An 18,873-nucleotide genomic window follows, 5' to 3' on the forward strand; every position below is an offset into this window, starting at 1 on the left:
TTTGTGTGGTTGCTTATGTAAATTGGCGTTGTAGTTGAGATGCGACGGCTGTGATGGCTATTGTTTCAGGGTTTTTGGAGTCCCTCCGGAGAGTTACAATTCCAAGAATGGATGCCGACTGTCTGTACCTGCAAAACCACGACAACTCCGGTTGGGTGGAGTTCCGCCTCCGACGATCAAGTTAGTATGTGTACGGACGGAGTTAAAGTGCGGAATGTAAAGAGTTTCTCTCAGATTCCGAGAGAGAGTATCTACAATTAATATTGCTCTGTTTTGTGAGAATTTCTCTGAAAAAATATATGCAATAAATGGGGATCTCTCCCTATTTATAGGGTTTGAGGATCAACTCCCCTTTCATTACATGGACTGCCACGTGTCGTCAAAGGATTGGTTCTTTCAAAACCTCTCTGAGGCTGACACGTGTCAGCATGCGATTGGTCCACGTGGACAGGGGTATTTTTACCCTAAATAGTTGTTGTCATAATCTGAGAAGGCGACGATTTGCCTCCTTCTCTCTCTCTCTGTTTTTTTTTAAGGTGACGGTTTGCCTTCTGGGGGATTTCCTTCTATAAGTAGAAGTCCCCCCCCCCACATCATTTTCCTCACTTTGTCATTCTTGAGAAAGTTTCTGAGAGAGAGAAAAGAGAGCTCTGAGATTGGCTGCTATTATTTTCATAACCGCCTGCTTCTTCTTGAGCCAACCGGTTACCGTCTGCACTATCATTACTCAAAGCTCCTTAGAACCGTCTGAGTAGACTTCAGCTGATTCCCTTGTATTCAAGCAACCCACAGCCGGTCAACCGTCTGGGGTATCTTCAAGCAAAGCTTCAGGAAAACGCCTAGGTTCTTCAACAATTTTTTATTGCTTTCAAAGGGGGTACATCCGGAGAACCGTCTGGGTATCTAGCAAGCAACAATCTGATTTTCGGCTACTGATTCAGCTAGTCAACCGTCTACACTTCTAAAGCTTCTTCAAGGTACCGTCTCTACCCCTTGCAACTCTCTTTGAGCTTTTTCGGTTGTATGTTGTGTAAAGAATAATGGACTCACCCAACACACACACGGCACGGCCTAGGACAGTTGTCAGCCAGTCTCCTGATACAGCTGAGTCGTACAAATGGCCCTCCATTAACAACCCTACTGAAGCAAGCATGTCCGCCAGGGACATCGCTACTCTGAATGCCACCTTCCCCGCCTTTATTAAGAAGTGCCCGGTTGGGGATAGGTGGGAAGTATTAGTGCCGCCTGTAGAGGCAACCGTCGTCTAGGAGGACGACATTGATCATGCCGACAACTATTTCGGCTGTTATGAGGCGGCGTTTAAAGCCGGCCTCCGGTTCCCTCTTCACAACACCATAAGAGCTATTTTAAGGGGCTATGATTTGGGCGTCTGGCAATTAACACCCAATTCATGGGTGAAAATTTTAGGGTATATTGCCGCCTGCGAGATGCAGAACGTGACGCCTAGCTGGGAGGCGTTTGCACATATGCACTACCTTAGTCGTGCCCCAGGCGGCTGGCGGGCGTGGTATACTTTGACCACTCACCCGAAATACATGATGACGCTTGACAAGCCGTCTAAATGGAGCAGTTGGAAGAGAAAATTTTACTTAGTCTCCTCTCCCTCCCGCCGCCTGAACCACCAACTCCAACACTATAATAGGGATCCGGCTCTTCTAGGGAAGAAGTGTGCCCTTCCCCGCGTCCCAGAGGAGGCGTAAACACAAATAATAGAGGCGGGGTTGTTTGAGAAAACAACCATGCCCCTAGATGACGGGTCCGAGATTATAGTAACGAAGAATTGGGTACCCCACCCGGACTGGCTTAAGGATGAGGCTTTCCTCTCCGCCTGCGGCCTTAACACCTTTTTCAACAGACGTATGTAGTGAAGTTAACCGGCTCTTTTATGCCGTCTATAGTATTTTGAGTTGTATTTGACATTGATTTTCTTTTTGCTGAAAAAGGACTAGAAATGGTGCCGCCTGAGAAGACACCGACTAAGTCTGCTTCTCAGATCCGAAAGGACCAATTAGAAAAGAGAAGGGCCCAAATGGCGGCCAAGGACGATGAGGTAAGCTCCGGCTGAGTGCTTTTTACCGTCTGTGTAGTTTGATGTCAATTTTGATATTAATCGGTTGCTCTGTTTCTTTTTCAAGCGGGGATCAAGAACATTCCTCGCTCCATTGCAAAAATGCTAAAAAGACCGGTTGAGGAGCCCTCTCAGCCTCCTTCAAGGACAAGGAGGGTTCCGACTACCCCTCCCTCTTCTGGAAGGCCGCCTGTATCTGACAGGCCTACCTCAGCAGGCAAGAGCATGAAGGACCTCGGTCTAAACACAGGGCCGCCTGAGGTTGAGATAAGGGAGCTTGAAACGCCCTCGAGCCGGCAGCCAGCTGTTGCAACCGGCTCCAATGCGGCTGGGGGTGGGGTGACCCCTCAGAAAATCAAGGTATGTCTTTCACCTTTGATCCCCCTAGCTGCTTGGGCCTATGCGAGTCAAGTCCCAAGCTACCCAATCAGGGGATTCCTCCGACAGCCGGCAGAATATAGGTGCCGCCTATGCTCGTTACTTAACACATGACTCTGTTGGTGCAGATGCCTCTTCCCGTTGGCCTGACCTCTAACAATACGCAAAGAGGATGCTGAGGACCCTCACCCGGTCCGAGAAGGAGGCGGTGTCGGGTGTGCACCAAGTCAACATTGACCGCATCAACTCGTTACTTGCTGAGGTAACTTGCCGGTTGGGGTACTTTTGTATAATTCTCTTTTTGCCGGATGTACCATAATTGAGAGACTAACCCTTTTCCGGTTGATGTTGCAGGTGATGCTGAGGGTAGACAGCCTCAAGGTTCCCTTGAGGAAGAAACAGGAGGAGGTAAGAGACGCCTATAGACGGGCAGCTGATCTCATTGAAGTTACTCAATACAACACCTTAATGTATGAAATAAAAACTAAAAGCCGGGAGATGAAACGGGAGGAGCTTATTAAGAAGCTCACTGCGGCTGCGGACACGACCAACAAGAAGGCGGCTGACTTTGAGCTGCAAGTGAAAAACCTCCAGGCCGATGTCAAAGCGCTGGGGGATGCCGACAAGGAGAACACCCAACTAAGGGCAGACGTCTCCCAGCTGAAGAACGAGTTGGCCCAGACGTAGGCTGATCACAAGGCTGAGCTGGCGGCCGAGCAGAACCGGCTGGTCGCTGAAAACGAGCAGGACTGTGAGGCTCGTATGAAGATGGCCTAGTCCCTCATCCACCCGGATTGTGAATGGGAGTTCTTTAAGTCAAGGTACAAGTACGCCACCGAGGTGTACGATGCTTAGGCTCTTGGCCTTGAGAAGCCGGCTCCCTTCGAGGAATGGGCGAGCATTGAAGATCAAGAGGAGGAGCAGGCGGAATAACGAGCGCCGGGTGATGCTAATCAGGCCCAGCAAACTCAGGATGCTCCTCCATCTGGCCAGGGCCAGACGTCTCAACCCCCCCAGTAGCAGTGAAACTTGCTTTTCATTTTCGGCCTGCGTGCTGAGTATTTCATATGTATTCTCTTTCCTCCCCAGATTTAGTTTCGGCTGACAATTATTATTTTTTAATAGAATGTGCCGACTGAGTCGGTTTTGCCCAAATTTGCCTTTGATATATTTTGCTTCAATTTTCGCAATTTTCTCAATTCTCAATTTTCTGGTATGCACGAATATAAGTAACCTAACATATGCTGTTTACTGGGTGCATTGGCTTTATCTTCCCTTGGGTGATTGTTTGCTTGGTATTTGCCCAACCCTAAGCAAGTAGTCGTCCAATCAAGCATCCGGATGAATAGATAGACGGTCATTGGCCGTCTTTAGAGAAATTTCTCAAATTATTTTCTAAGTTGGATTAGCAGATGGTCATTGGCCGTTTTTGGAGAAATTTCTTAAATTATTTTCTAAGTTAGATTAGCAGACGGTTTTGGCTAGGGACCAACCTAGATTACTCTATTAACTTGCTGTTATTTAGCTTTTAGTGTAATCAGTCTTTTCCAGTTGCATAATAGCAAGCGGACATTGGCCGGATGTAGGTGTCATAGACATGTTATGTTTTAGCTAATAAGGTTTTGGCCTTGATTAATTTTGATTTGTAACCGGCTGTAGTGCCTTTGGGAAAAGACCGGTTATATCTGACCAAGATATTGGTTAGTGTTTGCGTTGCTTTGAAGCAACGACCGTTTGTATCTAGGTATCAATTGATTATTCAAATAGCCATGAGTTATCTTTAACCTAGACGGATGGTTAAAGCCTCTTGAGTTATGATTTATAGAACAATGTACCACCCAAATGGGAGATACTCTCTTCGACGAATTCACCCAAATGGGAGCAGGCGGTTTGAAGGCTATCCGGTCATTGGCCTCGTAAACAGCTGCTAAGTTGGGACTTAGCTTATATCTACTCAAGTTAGAGCAGACGTCTGCCTAGTTGTGCATTGTACAGACGGGACTTTGTACAAGAAACCATAAATAAAGCATCTTTTCATTAACATACTCTATTTATAAGCCCTTAGAAGTAGTACTTTTTCAAGTTGTCTACATTCCAAGTTCTGGCTAGCTGCCTGCCGTTTGGAGTTTCCAGGCGGTAGGTGCCGCCTCTAACTTCATCAAAAATCCGGTAGGGGCCTTCCCAATTAGGGGTCAGCTTCCTTGCTCATTGGCCCTACCGGTTGCCTCCATTTTCCATAACACAAAGTCTCCCACTTTTAAGGGTCGTTTGTGCACTCTTCTGTTGTAGGCTCTCATCATTCTCAGACAATAAATCTCATGACATAAGGCGGCATTTCCCCTACGCTCTAGGAGTGAACCAATGCTAGACCCATGGCCTCCCAATTAGCCTCTTCATCATAGAGCATGATTCGAAGTGTTGGCTCGTAATGTTCAATAGGTAGGACGGCTTCAGTATCATATGTCATGAGAAATAGGGTTTCACCGGTTGCCCCTTTTTCAGTTGTTCTAATGGCCCATAGGACATGAGGCAACTCATCTACCCATAGACCGCCATCCCTTTTAATTTTCTTTTTAATGCCGTCTGAGATGAGCTTGTTGAAGGCTTCAAATTCGCCGTTTGCTTGGGGACGACCGACTGATGCAAAACAATGTGCGATTTTTGATCTCCTAACCAGCTCTTAAGGGTAGGCGTCTCAAACTAAGGGTTATTGTCAAAGACCATAGACATAGGCACCGCAAACCGGGTGATAATGTTCCTCCAAATGAAGGAGATGACATCCTTTGTCTTTATGCCCTTGACTACCTCTGCCTCTACCCATTTGGTGAAGTAATCAACGGCATCGAGAATGTATCTCCGTCCGCCTGTAGCAGGCGTATATGGACCTAGAATGTTCATGCCCCATTTGGCAAATGGCACTGGGCTGTAGATAGTCATTAAGTCAGTAGCCGAACGGGGTATGAGTTTGCCGAATTTTTGACATTTATCACACTTCTTCACCATTTCCATGGCATCTGCCTCGAGAGTGGGCCAAAAGTAGCCTTGCCGCCTGCCCTTTTTGCTAGAGTTCTTCCGCCTATATGTGATGCACAAAAGCCCGAGTGTAGATCCTCTAGAATTTCTTTCCCCCTTTCCGGGGTAACACATTTCAGCAGCGGCTGGAGGTAACCCTTCTGATGCGGAATCTAAGGTTAGGTTGTGTGTTTCGGGTTATGGGTTAAGTGTTTTGGCTAAGTGTTTGGCGTGGGAATAGGGTAAGGAACAGGAACTAGTTCCTGAGAGTGAGGAACTCAGGTTTGATTAGCAAGGAACACTCACAATACTAATCAAGGATAGGTATGGTTAGAGTTGAACACTCACTCTACTAACCATAAGACAAGCTAACTCCGAACACTCCGAGTTAAGCTCACAAACTCGAGTCCACGAGTTCAAGTAACTTGAATCCACAAGTTAAAACAAGAAATAACACAAAGTATATTTCAAAGGTAAATATGTCATTCATAATAGTCTGATTACAAAAGCTAAACTAGACCTCCTTTTATAGACTAAGGAAGTAGTTACATTAAATTATTTTACTTAGCTAATTTAATAAAAGGGAACTCAAAAGTCGCCAACCAAAAGGAACTCAAAAGTCGCCAGCCATATTCAGCCCTTAGGTGTAACGTTTCCCATGAAAACCGTCACATAATGAAGAATAATAACTGCTGATGTTCCTCAAAGAAGTTCCTTTAAGAAGTTCCTTAAGGAACCCGCTGCAAATACGCCCAGCTCTCCCTATTTTCAACGGCTGTTCAGTTACAACTTTTATTACTGCAATTCAAGCTAAGCTAATTACTACTATAAACTGAAAATAAAACATACAAATAAGTAGTAACACAAAGCAATTAAACTAAGGAGGTTATACTCCATGAATGGCGCCCAACAAGAGAGTAACTCTCCCATTAAGAACCCCCATAATATGAGTGTAACTCCCTAGCTTCAATGCCTTGTCTTGTGCCTTCAACTCTTGCTTGTGGACTGACTTGGAATAAGAGAACATTCCCACTCTATGTTAAGCTCATACGAACAAGAATCCAAGGCAAAAATAACTACCTTGCTTACTCATCCATCCAAGCCACGCATGACTTGATCAAAGATGGAGCTATGTGGAAACCTATGCGTGGAACATTGTCATGCTTGGACCCTTGAATGAACAGCCCATGGACAATAGGAACTTGATTCTTTTGGACCCTTGAACGTGTGTTTGGACCCTTTGAACTATTAGGCTCATTAGGTTGCACAAGGTCTTGATCAAGGATCAATTCCGGATCACCTTCTTAAAGAGTTCTCCATTATGGATCTCAAAACTTGCGGCCCGCTTCTTCAATGCAGCCGCTTCTAAATGGGCGTCCGCCAAAGTGTCGTCTGCCAGATAAGCCCGAATAGCATCCATCCAGGTCGAGCTTCAGTCAAGAACTCCAATGGGATCATGCTCAATACTTCTCCTTTCCATGACTTCCCAAAAGACTGACCTAGGCGTATCCCAAGAGGCGGATGATGCCAACTTAGAGAGTGCATTCGCTTGATTGTTCTTTGACCTGGGCACTTGACTCAGATGAAATTTGTCAATTCCCGGCCTCGTCTTTGACCGCCTGCAGATATTTGACCATAGCCGGATGGGTGTCCTCGTAGTCACCATGGTATTAGCTAACGATCAACTGAGAATCAGAGCAGGCGTCAACTTTTCTTGCCCCTGCCGCCTTACACATACGGATACCGGCTAGCAGGGCCTCATATTCCGCCTCATTATTTGAGGCTTGGAACTTGAACCGTAGTGTATATTCATATTTGTCCCCTTCCGGGAACTAGCATATTATCCCTGCACCACAGCCATTCATAGTAGAGCTCCCGTCTACATACACTTTGCTAACCTGATCAAAGCCTTTTCATTTCGACAATGAAGTTGGCAAACGCCTAACCCTTCACTTTTCTAGGTTCGAAAGTAATTTCAAGGCTTTGCATTTCAATAGCCCACTTGAGCATTCTACCGGATGACTCCAAAGTTGTCATTGGCCGCTTGAGGGGTTGATCTGTGTAGACCACCACCGGATGAGCCAAGAAGTAGGGTTTCAACTTCTTGATTGCCATGAAAAGGGCAAGGCCGAATTTTTCAACCAAGGGGTACCGTAGTTCAGCGTTTCGAAGAACATGGCTTATGAAATAGACCAGGAGTTGAATGTTGTCTCGCTCAGCTAGGAGAACGACACTGAGGGCATGATTTGAGACGGCCAAGTACATGTACAGGACCTCCCTGGCTAGGGGGCTAACCAGCCTTGGCAACGAGTGTAAGTGCTCTTTCAACTTCTGAAATGCCGCCTCAGCATTTTCCCCCCATTCAAATCTAGTCTTCTTCTTGATTGCTTGGAAGAAATAGAGGCACTTGTCACCTGACCGGCTGAGGAATCTCCCCAATGCCTCCAGGCAACCGGTTAATTTTTTAACCTCCTTGACAGTGCGGGGTAACTTCATGTCAATTACCACCTGCACCTTTTCTGGATTGGCCTCTATCCCCCTTTGATCAATCAAAAATCCGAGAAACTTTCCGAACTCAACGCCAAAGACACACTTCTTGGGATTAAGCATGACCTTATGCCGCCTGAGCACTAGACGAAAAAGGTAATTTGGCACCGGTTCAAACCCCCCCTAAGGCACCGGTTTTGAACCGTTGGGGATTTGAGGGATGCCAAATCCTCAAAAATTTGGCACCGGTTCAAAACCGGTGCCAACTAAAGGCTTTGGCACTGGTTAACCGGTGCCAACTTCAAAGGCGCGATTTTTTTTTTTTATTATCAACACTATTGGCACCGGTTTTAAGCAAGAACCGGTGCAAAAAACCCCACTTTAGGCACCGATTCTGGTCCAAACCGGTGCCAGAAATACCCCAAAAAAATAAAAAAATTAAAAATAATAAAAATTTGCATTTTTTTCACTTAAATTGATATAGAAACATTAACATATATATAAAGTTACATATTTTCATTAAAAAAGGCTGTAATATTACAATTTTCGTCCAAAAAAAAAAATAATATTACAACCTCGGAGCCCACCAAAACAGCAACACCAAACCACACCACTACTGTACAACACCAAAACCAGCAGCCCAACCAGTGCAGAGCAGGCACCAGTAGGTCCTTGAAGAACAGCAGTTAGACAGCACCAGCTGAGCAGAAAGCTTCAAGGATCAGCCCATAAAACCTAGCACTTAGCAACACAGAATCAGAGCAAAGCAAATCAGCAAAACCGCTACTAAAAAACTGACCAGACCAAACGCAAACAGCATCATAGCAATCTGAACCATAGCAGAACAGTCCCAGGGTCATAGAAACACAAACTGCACCAGAGCAAAGACACCAGCACAGTAGCCACCACATCAGAACCAAGCTCATGAACGCAAAACAGCTACACAACAGGCCAGCAGAAAGACAGACCATAGCAAACCAGCAGGGACAGAAAAAACAGAAGCTCTGAGCAGGCACATGAACAGTCAAACAATCCCACCACACTGACTAGCTCAGCATCACAGTAGAACACAGCCTGCAGCAGCACACAATAGACAAAACAGACTAGAAAAGAATGCAAAAACAACAACACAAGCAATGTGACGCGTAAATTACCGAACTTGTTCAAGGTAGTATAACAGAGGTGAAGACACAAAATGAAAAAGATCTTGCTCACAGGAGATACATCAACCATCTTTCAAGTTCATTTATCTCAATAATTAAAAACCACTTCAAACAGCTGGCCTTGAAAGAAGGCGAAAACACCAGGCAATGTCACTCATATAATATCAAGCACATAGGGTCAAGAAGAAGCTCGAGGTAAGACAATAGAGCAGGTCATCGGCATAAAAATGAATAAATAGAACATCAACCATCTTTCAAGTTTATTTACTGAGATTTCAACGCGCTAACATCAATTACACACTGAATGCATGGTAAAGATGAAGTTCAAAATGGAACAGTAGGGCAACAACCAACAGATGACATGGACCTAAATTAAACGATCAGGGTCATTGTATATATTCAGCAATCTCTATAAGATTAAAATGCAGCATACATTCAGCAATCTTAATAAGATTAAAACACAGCATACATTCAGCAAACTTAATAAGATTAAAACTTTCAGCATACATGAACATGCTCAGAAGGCGATCTCCTCAAAAACTCTTCCCGGAACCGTTTTAGATGCCATAGGGACTACGACAAGCCACTTGAAAAAATCAGGCCAAAATAGCTGCAGGCAGCATGAAGTCAAGAATAATGAAAAATGAGTTATGTTACAAACCTGAATGATCACATTTAAGAAGCAATTGTATTCACCAATTTCATTCTGTAGTCCTGCACCAAAGGAATCCAATTCATTCACATTTACGCTAATCGAATCACTAGTTTCTGTTCCCAAACCATCTGCATTCTGCAAGGTATGTTGTACTACCCTAGAATTTGGAACCAAAGGCAGCTTCTTACGGGCTTGAAATGTATCTGGCAAAAAAATTTAGAAGAGTTAAACTGAGGTCCTCATCTTATCGAAGCCAAGAGAGCATCAATAGACACAATGTTTAATATCAAGAGAAATTCTGAACTAACACAAACAACTTACCCCACAGAGCTAATTCAATCAATAGTTAAAATTAGCAATGCCAATTGTTATATCACATAATGTTCCTTGTTGCCAGGCTATAAGCAATTTCAATCTTCTATGCCATCTCAGACTGGTGGATACTCTGCCCAACCCCATTTTCAAAGGATATAGAATCCATACATGGTCTCCCATATTTTTTTGTGTATTCATATAACTAAATAATATGTTTTTTCAATGAACTTTACTTATGAGTCTCAATGTGTATATCATACGACATTTAGATTCATAACCAGATACGAACCGATGCTAAAGGGGGGGTGCCTATTTCAATTTTTCTACTAGTGAAATGTTGATAGCTAAACAATGCATGTACACCAACTGTCAGTTTCTGAATAAAAAAGTGTTTCATTCTTACCCTGGTGAGAGCTCATCATCAAATATCACTGTTTCAACATCAAATGCATGAATTGCACTCTTGATCTCAGAAACCTTGCCTGAGCCAATATATGTTCTTGGATTTGGAGCAGCAAGCCTAATTCATACAGCAGGTGTTGAAGTTATTAACCATGCAAACCAGCAGTTCTCACAAAGCAAAAATAAAGGAGAAATGTATTTGATAGAAGACATATGTAAACTATATGACAAAAACTCATAAGTCAATACACACTTGGTAAAGTAATCTGAGTTTTGTTTAACAATCTCTATCTTAACAAGTTAAAACGGAGGTACTAAAGCTTTTAATTGAATTGTAGCTGCTTTGGAGGCCATGTTCCCAGATGACACATAACATGCCTTAAGTTATAAGTGCTTTTCACTTGCAAAGAATTACAACAGATACAAAATCAACTCACTGAAACCCCTTAAGCTCTAATTAAAAGAGTTACATTATCGTTTTAAGTGACACTCCCCCATTCAATTCTCCAACCCTTCCCCAACTTTCACAGTCACACACAGAGTGACAGAGATATATAACATGTTAACTGGAAGATTTAGGGCATGCACAGATAATATAAATCTCCAATTAGCTAATTGTACTGTCTTAAGTATATGCACATTGCAACTTATAGCGTAACCACATTATGCAATAGAAAAACCCACGACATACTCACTTTTGATAGGTAGAGCCAACAACCTGAAGACCTGCTGTGTCAGCTAGTTGAGCCAATTCTTTCAGAGATTCTTCTATTCCAAAAGAATCCACTTTAATACCTTTTTGCTCCACACCCACAATATAAGCTTTTTCAGCAAGAACCTGACATTACAATATTAGGCCACTTAACTTATTCTCCCAAGAGCCTCAAGCAATGGCAGAGGGCGCATAAATAAGACAGCAGTCAATCAATAACAACATAACACAAACTTAAAAATGCTTAGCAACAAGTTGCGTATACTTTTCTGCATGATTAACATAGCAACTAGAATCACCTAAAGCATTAGAACAGTGATCCTAATATCATATGCTCAACCTTAACAGAAAGCCATATATGCATATAATATCATAATACAACATCACCGCAATTCCTCTTATGAGACTATATCTACTATCTATAATTGGGTAAACGGTAGACAAAATTTCATAAACATAATTTGTTAAGAGGTTCTATTAGAGGTGGTTTTTGATGCACCCTAAATTTGATCATTAAACTAATAATTAACATGAAAGAAGCGCGAAGCAAAATCGAAAGTGAAAGGAAACAAAGACAAAAAAAAAAGAAAAGAGAGAAGAGGACATACGGGAGACATCAAGAGGTCATCCTTGAAATGGTTGTATTGAGACCTCTTGTTTGCTAATTCAGAGGGCCACATTGCTCGATCAATGGGCAAATACCCCAGCAGAAGCTGCCAATTGCAGTTGAAATTTATATCTTTAGGTATTTCAATTTAGATTAAGTAAGTAATCAACTCAAAGTATGAAATGAATAGAAAGCGAGACAGAAACCTTCCAGACAGTAGAGCGGATGGCAGGAGCATCAGGAAGACCCATGGATGCTAACCTCCTGATTTCTCTGATGTTGATGATCTTCTTCGACAGCTTTACAAATTCAACAAATTAGGTTAGGTTAGGAGTTGTTGGTGATGAATTGAATTGAAAAAGAAAGAAGAGAGAGAGGAACCTCGAGTGAGAGCTGAGCATGGCGAGAAATCTCCTCGGGGGTAGGAGAAGGAGAAGGAGAAGCAGAGGAAGTGGAAATGCCATTGGAGTCCGGCGGCGAAGGAGGTGGGGATGGAGGTCGAACCGGCGACGGAGGGCGGACGATGGGCGGAGGAGAGAGATGGTGGTAGCAAAAGAAGAAGGAGGAGGCGTAGACCAGAGTGAAGAGTTCAACCAATTAGGTATTCAAAACCACAACAAAAATACCAAGGAATTGCATCCCACAACAAATCCATCTAAAATCAACCAAAAATCCATCTAAAAACAACTAAAAATCGGATACCCATAACCACAATCAACCAAAGCCCTAATTTCAAAACTAAAATAACAAAAACTCAACCAAATTGCCACCTGAAACTCTAAAATTCCAACAACCAATCGCGACCACCGTCACATCACCTTGACGCCGTGAAGAATGAAGATAGAGTGTGGTGGCGGTGGAAAGGGGTGCGCAGTGGTGGAAGTAGTGGAGTCAAGAGGGAAATGGGGAAAGGTAGAAGGAGAAAGGAGAAGCAAGTTACAGAGGAAAAGGAATTGAAAAAGAAAAACGCACGAATAACCTAACCCGGGTTTTTTCTACTCAAATATGGCACCGGTTTGAACCGGTGCTAATTAACATAGTTGGCACCGGTTTAAGGCGAACCGGTGCCAGCTCTATGTCATACTTATTTTTTTTTTAAATAAGTTGGCATCAGTTTGAACCGGTGCTAATTAAATGATTGGCACCGGTTTTGGTTGGAACCGGTGCCAACTCCAAATTTTTCAATCCCGCCCATTTCTTTTGGCACCGGTTTTCAAGAACCGGTGCTAAAGGGGGGGTGCCTATTTCATTTTTTCTACTAGTGGAGGGTGGTGAATGTTTCTCGGAGGTCAACAAGGTGATCCGGCTGTATCTTAGATTTGACTATCATGTCATCAATGTACGCCTCTACATTCCTCCCAATTTGATTAATGAAGACTGAATTAATCATTCGTTAGAAAGTAGCAGACGCATTCTTTAGCCCAAACGGCATCACCGTATAACAGAATAACCCTTGATCAGACGAATGATGTCTTCTCTTGATCTTTTTTCCACAAGGGTATCTGATGAAAGCCTGAGTAGGCGTCCATGAAACTCATCAAGGCATGACCGGCTGTAGAGTCAACAAGACTGTCGATCTTTGGGAGTGGATAACTATCCTTTGGACATGCCTTGTTGAGATCTGTGTAATCAGCACACATACGCCAGGTACCATTCGGCTTTTTCACAAGGACAACGTTTGCTACCCAACCCACATAATAACATTACTGAATGAACCCGGCGTCCATCAGCTTCTTAACCTCGGCGGCATCCGCCTGAGATCTCTCCTCACCATGATTCCTTTTCTTTTGCCAACCGGCTTCTTTCTTGGATCCACGACGAGTTTGTGCACAGCAAGATCCGGGCTGACGCCTGACATCTCTTCCACTTCAAAGGCAAAAATGTCTTTGAATTCTTTCAACAGTTGGTGCAAGTCGGCACCCATCCCCACCTTAACAAATCGCTCCGGACGTGCATCATCTAGAGGGATGTCAATATGCTCACCAGCCGGCTAGGGACGGAGATCGTCTGACCGCTCCCCGATCAATGTTTGCTATTGCTTTTCTTTCTTAACAGCCACCAACTGGTCCACCTTCCTCTTTTTGCTGGCTGCTTTAGGGACAGGCGCGGCTTCCTTGAAGTCATCAAAGTCAATGGGCTCTTCACCTTGGCCGGTTGCAACCACAATATGCTTAACGTCTGAAAGGTAACACTCCCTTGCTGTCTTCTAATCCCCATTCAGGGAACCTACTAACCCATCATCCCTCTCAAATTTCAACAGCATGAAGGATGGGATGATGACTGCCTTGGACTCGTTAATGGTTGGACGGCCCAAAATCAGATTGTATACGACCACTTTAAAAAATGAGCAAGGAAGCCTAGATAATGTTGGGAAAGTATGTAATTCCCAACTTATAGCCATTCTTTTTTTAATCCCCAAATTACCATCCACGTCAGCTTTGGGAAAAAAATCCGGTTTTTTTTATCGGTCCAGCAACAAACCGCTACTTGAAGTAGCGGTATTCTGGAAATAAACCGCTACTTCAATTAGTGGTTTCATTCAATTTCATACACCGCTACTTGAAGTCCCAGTGAATGGGTTACCCTGAATTACTAATGCCTCTCGTCGACTCCACTCATGTACATGCTCGGAATGTCGAATCTCCCAATTACGCTGTCCCCTTCGATCCTTCTTGTGTAGAGCAACGTCCGTGTCAACTGCCTCTGGGATCGGCTGCTCCAACCCAAACTGACGCATAACTCGGTCTGGGAGGTGGAACTTAACGACGTCAAAGCAAATCAGAGGGGCTCGTGTACGCCAAATGTAAATGTCAGAGCGACAAATCTCTGGAAGTCGCTCAATCATCGCCTCAGAATATATGGCTGCCAAATCATCTAATTCCCAAATTAGGTATGTTATTTGTATAATTTAATATAACTATTATAATGAACTAATACCAATGCATAAAAAAAACACCGATTATACCTCGTCCTCATGATGATGGTCAAACGCATCTCGATAGTATGAAAGTCTAAAAGCAGTATGCACACACGAAAGATGTAAATGTAGCCAACTGTACAAATTAGTTAATAATAATTCTTAATTCTCGAGGGACAGCAATGTAAACACTAAAACTTTAAGCAATACACTACCTACACGCCAAAGAGTCAACACCTCGCTCATGCTGAGTCCCCAAAATGTCATCCTCCTCCTAAAGGTCCTCCTGCGGCAGATCTCAAGGCTTCCTTGCATAAGGTCTACCAATACTAATCTGCTCTCACGACCACAGCTGCACTAGGACAAATAGGCCTCCAAATTTGACATGCTCCTCTCTGACATGCTCAACATAGTCTATGCACACCGTAAAACTCAACACGCTTCACATAGTCTAGTACTCCACCCTCTATCCTCCACTCACGTCCCATGCTAACCACATTCTCCCTAACTGACAAAACTCTATCAGCCATGCCACTCCAAACGTCATGACTCCTATGGGAAGTTTACAACCGTAGAACAGATGAATCAATTGGGCCTGGTCGAATCACCGGATCCATGGGACCTACATGATAAGAGGAAATTTAATTAATTTTAAGCATGCGTAAGGAAAAAAAAAAAGATTTCAAATTTTAGCAATATCTAATGGTTGTTACCCAGATGATCCAACACCACCACTAATTATAGGACATGTCTTCTTTTTATGCCCAGATCGCCGACAAACAGTGCATGCCTTCTTGACACGATAGGGACGCTCATCCATTTCATTCCGGATTCTAGTAGACCGTTGGCCTGGGCCTCTTTTCAGATCTGGGTTGGCTACTACATTAGGCCCATAGTAAGTGGACTAATGGCAAGGATCAGGAACTGGTGTGAAACACTTCGAGTATGAAAGTCCGTATTCGGCGGTCCTAAAAAAGAATCCACAAAGTCTAAGTGTGATAGGCTTCGATGCCGACAAACTTCTAGGACATGAGAGCATGACAACTTGTATATTTTCAACTTCTCACAAGTACATGTCTTTCTCATCAAATTCACAGTGTGGGAGTTACCACCTTTACTAGCTTTTCTCCTTCCACGACTTGTCCTAACCTGATACAACCCTATGGCATCATAGTCAAAAGCAACAACCTCATGGTGCATGGCTTTCTCCATGTTGGCCTCTATTGTCTTTATAGCCTTTTCTGATAACTCATGGCCCTCTTCTCCAACTTTGTCTAGTTGCAAAATAGGAGTTAACTCGAAAAAAGGTCATTTGTACTAAGGCAGTTATCGGGAGACAACGAGCCCCTTTTAAGACTCCATTTGAAAACTTCTGACATGTTTGTAGTCTTCACACCAAACCTTAAACCACCATCATTGTGGATGGACCACTTATAGTACAGAATCTCCATCAAGTACCGACGGGCCTCTACATTCAAGTCACCAATTTTGTTGATGTAGTAATCGAACTTCTTCTTCTGCCTTGCAATAGCTGCTTTGCCAAAAAGGTTCTTTATGATGACACTTTTAAATTTTGAATTCACATTAGAAGCCAAGTGACGTGTGCATTACTTGTGGTAGGCATTGGGCTCCTCCCAACCACTTCTAACCTCATCCATTGCTGTTAAAATGCCAGCATGTCTATCAGATATCACACTTAGCCCTTTTCTATCTGTTACTCGAGCTCTAATACAAGCCATGAACCAAGACCAAATATCATTGTTTTCTCCTTCAACGACCGCAAACGCGAGGGGGAATAGTTGAAAATTAGCATCGGTTTCCATAGCAATAAGTAGAGTCCCTTTGTATTTTCCATATAAATGATTTCCATCAATGGTGATAAGGGGCCTACAATGACGGAATCCATCAATACATGGCTTGAATGCCCAAAAAACTCGTTGGAAAACATAAGTTCCAGGAACCGTACTCTGTAACAACCTCCACTCATTAACAGTTCCAGCATTTGATTCCTTCAACGCTTGCATGTACTTAGGCAACTCTTGAAATGAACCCTCCCAATCCCCATAAATGAGTTTTATTGCCTTTTGTTTCGCTAGCCATGCTCTCTTGTAGCTTATTGAGAACTCAAACTTCTCTTTCACAAGTTGCACTATTGACTTGATTTTCAATGAAGGGTCAACGCGAAGGACATCTAAAAGAGCATTGCAAACAAACTCGGAAGTGAGTAGCTTATGATCCACCAAGTCGATGTCACCAACACAATTACTTGCATGAGGGCCGTTGTACCGAACAATTTTAAAAGTAGAAAGTGTTGGATCTTTCACTCCTCTAAGCCTCCACGAACAACTACATTGTTCTTTCCTCTTGCACTCAACAACATATTTCTCTGGCTCTGCCTCCACAACTCAAATTGTTTTATTTCTCGCTATGGAGTAAGACTTCACAGCATCTTTCAATTGTTGCAATGAGTCAAACTGCTGTCCAACCTCAAATTCCCCCCCCATTGCTATATGTCTCATTTCTTAACCAAGTCATCCATGAGTTATTCAAATGTGGATCAACTTGCGACACTTCATTGAAGTCTGTAGTGGGAGCGCTTTCTTTAATTGCCTAATCACGAGCTTCAATTACATCTTCATCATCACCGTCATCAGTATCATTCAATCTCGACATCCCCAAAAACAAACATCAACATTGTTTGGGTCAAGAGAATCGATAATGGCTTGTGGTTGTGTGCTTGTTGAGGTTCCAACATTAGGCGATGAGGTCGGAGACCTAATATGTGAAAGATGTTCATTGACATATTGAGGATCAATAAGCATTCTTGTGAATGAGCCTATCCCCACACTTTGATTAGTAAGGGGAATTGGTTGCTCCATACTACAAAAATAATCCATATCCGGAAAGGAACCAGTATTAGTTTGCACAATTGGTTCCTTTGGAACCTGTTCAATGTATAATTGCATTGCAATAGAAGAACTCTGAGTCACAACAATCCACATAGCCTTAAGAGCATTGTCGTCATTCAACGAAACTACGACATATGCCCCAGTCATACGATACCGCATAACCACCTTCAACTCCACAAATCTAGGATCCATACTCAATTCTTCATATAGCTTGTTCAAAACGTGTGAATATGTCATCCCAGGATGTACAAAAACAAATTTTTGATTTCCACCCCTATACGTTACGCATCTCTATCTTTGTGGATATTTCTCCACCCCAATAGCAATATAGAGGGTAGTTTTGGTACCTCTATGTTTCATTCTAGAAAAGACCATGATTAATCAAAGATATTAGTTTTGCAAAATTTATTTACACAAGCATGAATATAAATTTATTTAGAAACACCCCCTGCATGCACACATATTTCAGATTTTATACATGTTTTAATTTTCTTAGTGGTGTTATATTTTTTACCCCATCCCCATTCTCAACAAATTCATTCATCAGCATTTCTATTGAGTGCTAAATCAACAGATTCATTCATCAGCATTCTCAACAAACTGCAACATACTCTATATCTTTCACTACCCACCCTCTTAAGCTTCACCCCCATCATACAACACTACACACCACACCAAACCTCACCCCAAAACTGCACCACCATCTCATCCTTGATACCCTTTTCCCATGCATAACACTTACTCAAAACCCACCTGACACCCACCACCCACGGTCCCAAGAAACCCCTCCCCACCTACCTACGACCTGTACTCGTACCTAACACCCATTCACCCGGTAAAAAAACCAACCCAACACTTAAAAATCACCACCTAAGAACCACCACAAACACACACACACACACACAAAAGCCAAGCCAAAAAGTACATTAACATTGAAACTACACAATTAAGCACAAATTGTCAATCACGTGCTATGAATTTAGCATACAATTACACTAAAATAACAAATTAATTTGATAATTGAATAAAAAAATAATTAGGACACAATCAACTTACCACTAATTCAGCAAACAACAACCCACTAATTCTCTGACATCGGCAACCAATCATGAGGAAGTCGGTGACATCAACGACGACGGCAAATGTGGCGGCTTCTGGTGCTAGGGATTGATGTGTTGGCTGGTGAAAGGAGTGGTGTTTTGAGGATGAGGAGTAGTGTCGTTTTTT

The 18,873-nt window shown here is 43.0% G+C and overlaps 1 protein-coding gene across 5 annotated transcripts; it reads right to left on the minus strand.

Moving 5' to 3' along the window:
- Positions 1–8,462: 8,462 nt before the first annotated feature.
- Positions 8,463–12,895, minus strand: LOC110722409 (GTPase HflX-like). 5 transcript variants are annotated; one of them, XR_002511595.1, is made up of 8 exons: positions 12,202–12,895; positions 12,027–12,119; positions 11,822–11,926; positions 11,197–11,339; positions 10,503–10,619; positions 9,791–9,987; positions 9,637–9,702; positions 8,463–8,707 (listed from the first exon to the last, which is right to left on the minus strand). XR_002511595.1 is itself a non-coding variant. In XM_021901674.1 (6 exons), the coding sequence occupies exons 2-6, from the start codon at positions 12,069–12,071 to the stop codon at positions 9,969–9,971; spliced, it is 429 nt and encodes a 142-aa protein (XP_021757366.1). In that variant the 5' UTR covers positions 12,072–12,119; positions 12,202–12,895; the 3' UTR covers positions 8,463–9,968. The 5 variants fall into 5 exon arrangements, 1 of the variants encoding a protein (XP_021757366.1); XR_002511596.1 differs by lacking the exon at positions 9,637–9,702; XR_002511593.1 differs by having other exon boundaries at positions 8,463–9,702.
- Positions 12,896–18,873: the final 5,978 nt, after the last annotated feature.

This window comes from Chenopodium quinoa, unplaced genomic scaffold (genome assembly GCF_001683475.1).
Source record: "Chenopodium quinoa cultivar QQ74 unplaced genomic scaffold, ASM168347v1, whole genome shotgun sequence".
NCBI classification, from domain to species: domain Eukaryota; kingdom Viridiplantae; phylum Streptophyta; class Magnoliopsida; order Caryophyllales; family Amaranthaceae; genus Chenopodium; species Chenopodium quinoa.

What these genes read in the sequence shown, in the direction of transcription:
- LOC110722409 (XM_021901674.1), bottom strand. Translation starts at nt 12,071, where the DNA reads ATGGGTCTTCCTGATGCTCCTGCCATCCGCTCTACTGTCTGGAAG. An exon ending in TCCGCTCTACTGTCTGGAAG is followed by an intron (nt 11,927 to 12,026) that starts GTTTCTGTCTCG and finishes TGCAATTGGCAG; the next exon opens with CTTCTGCTGGGGTATTTGCC. An exon ending in GTTGGCTCTACCTATCAAAA is followed by an intron (nt 10,620 to 11,196) that starts GTGAGTATGTCG and finishes TGTATGAATTAG; the next exon opens with GCTTGCTGCTCCAAATCCAA.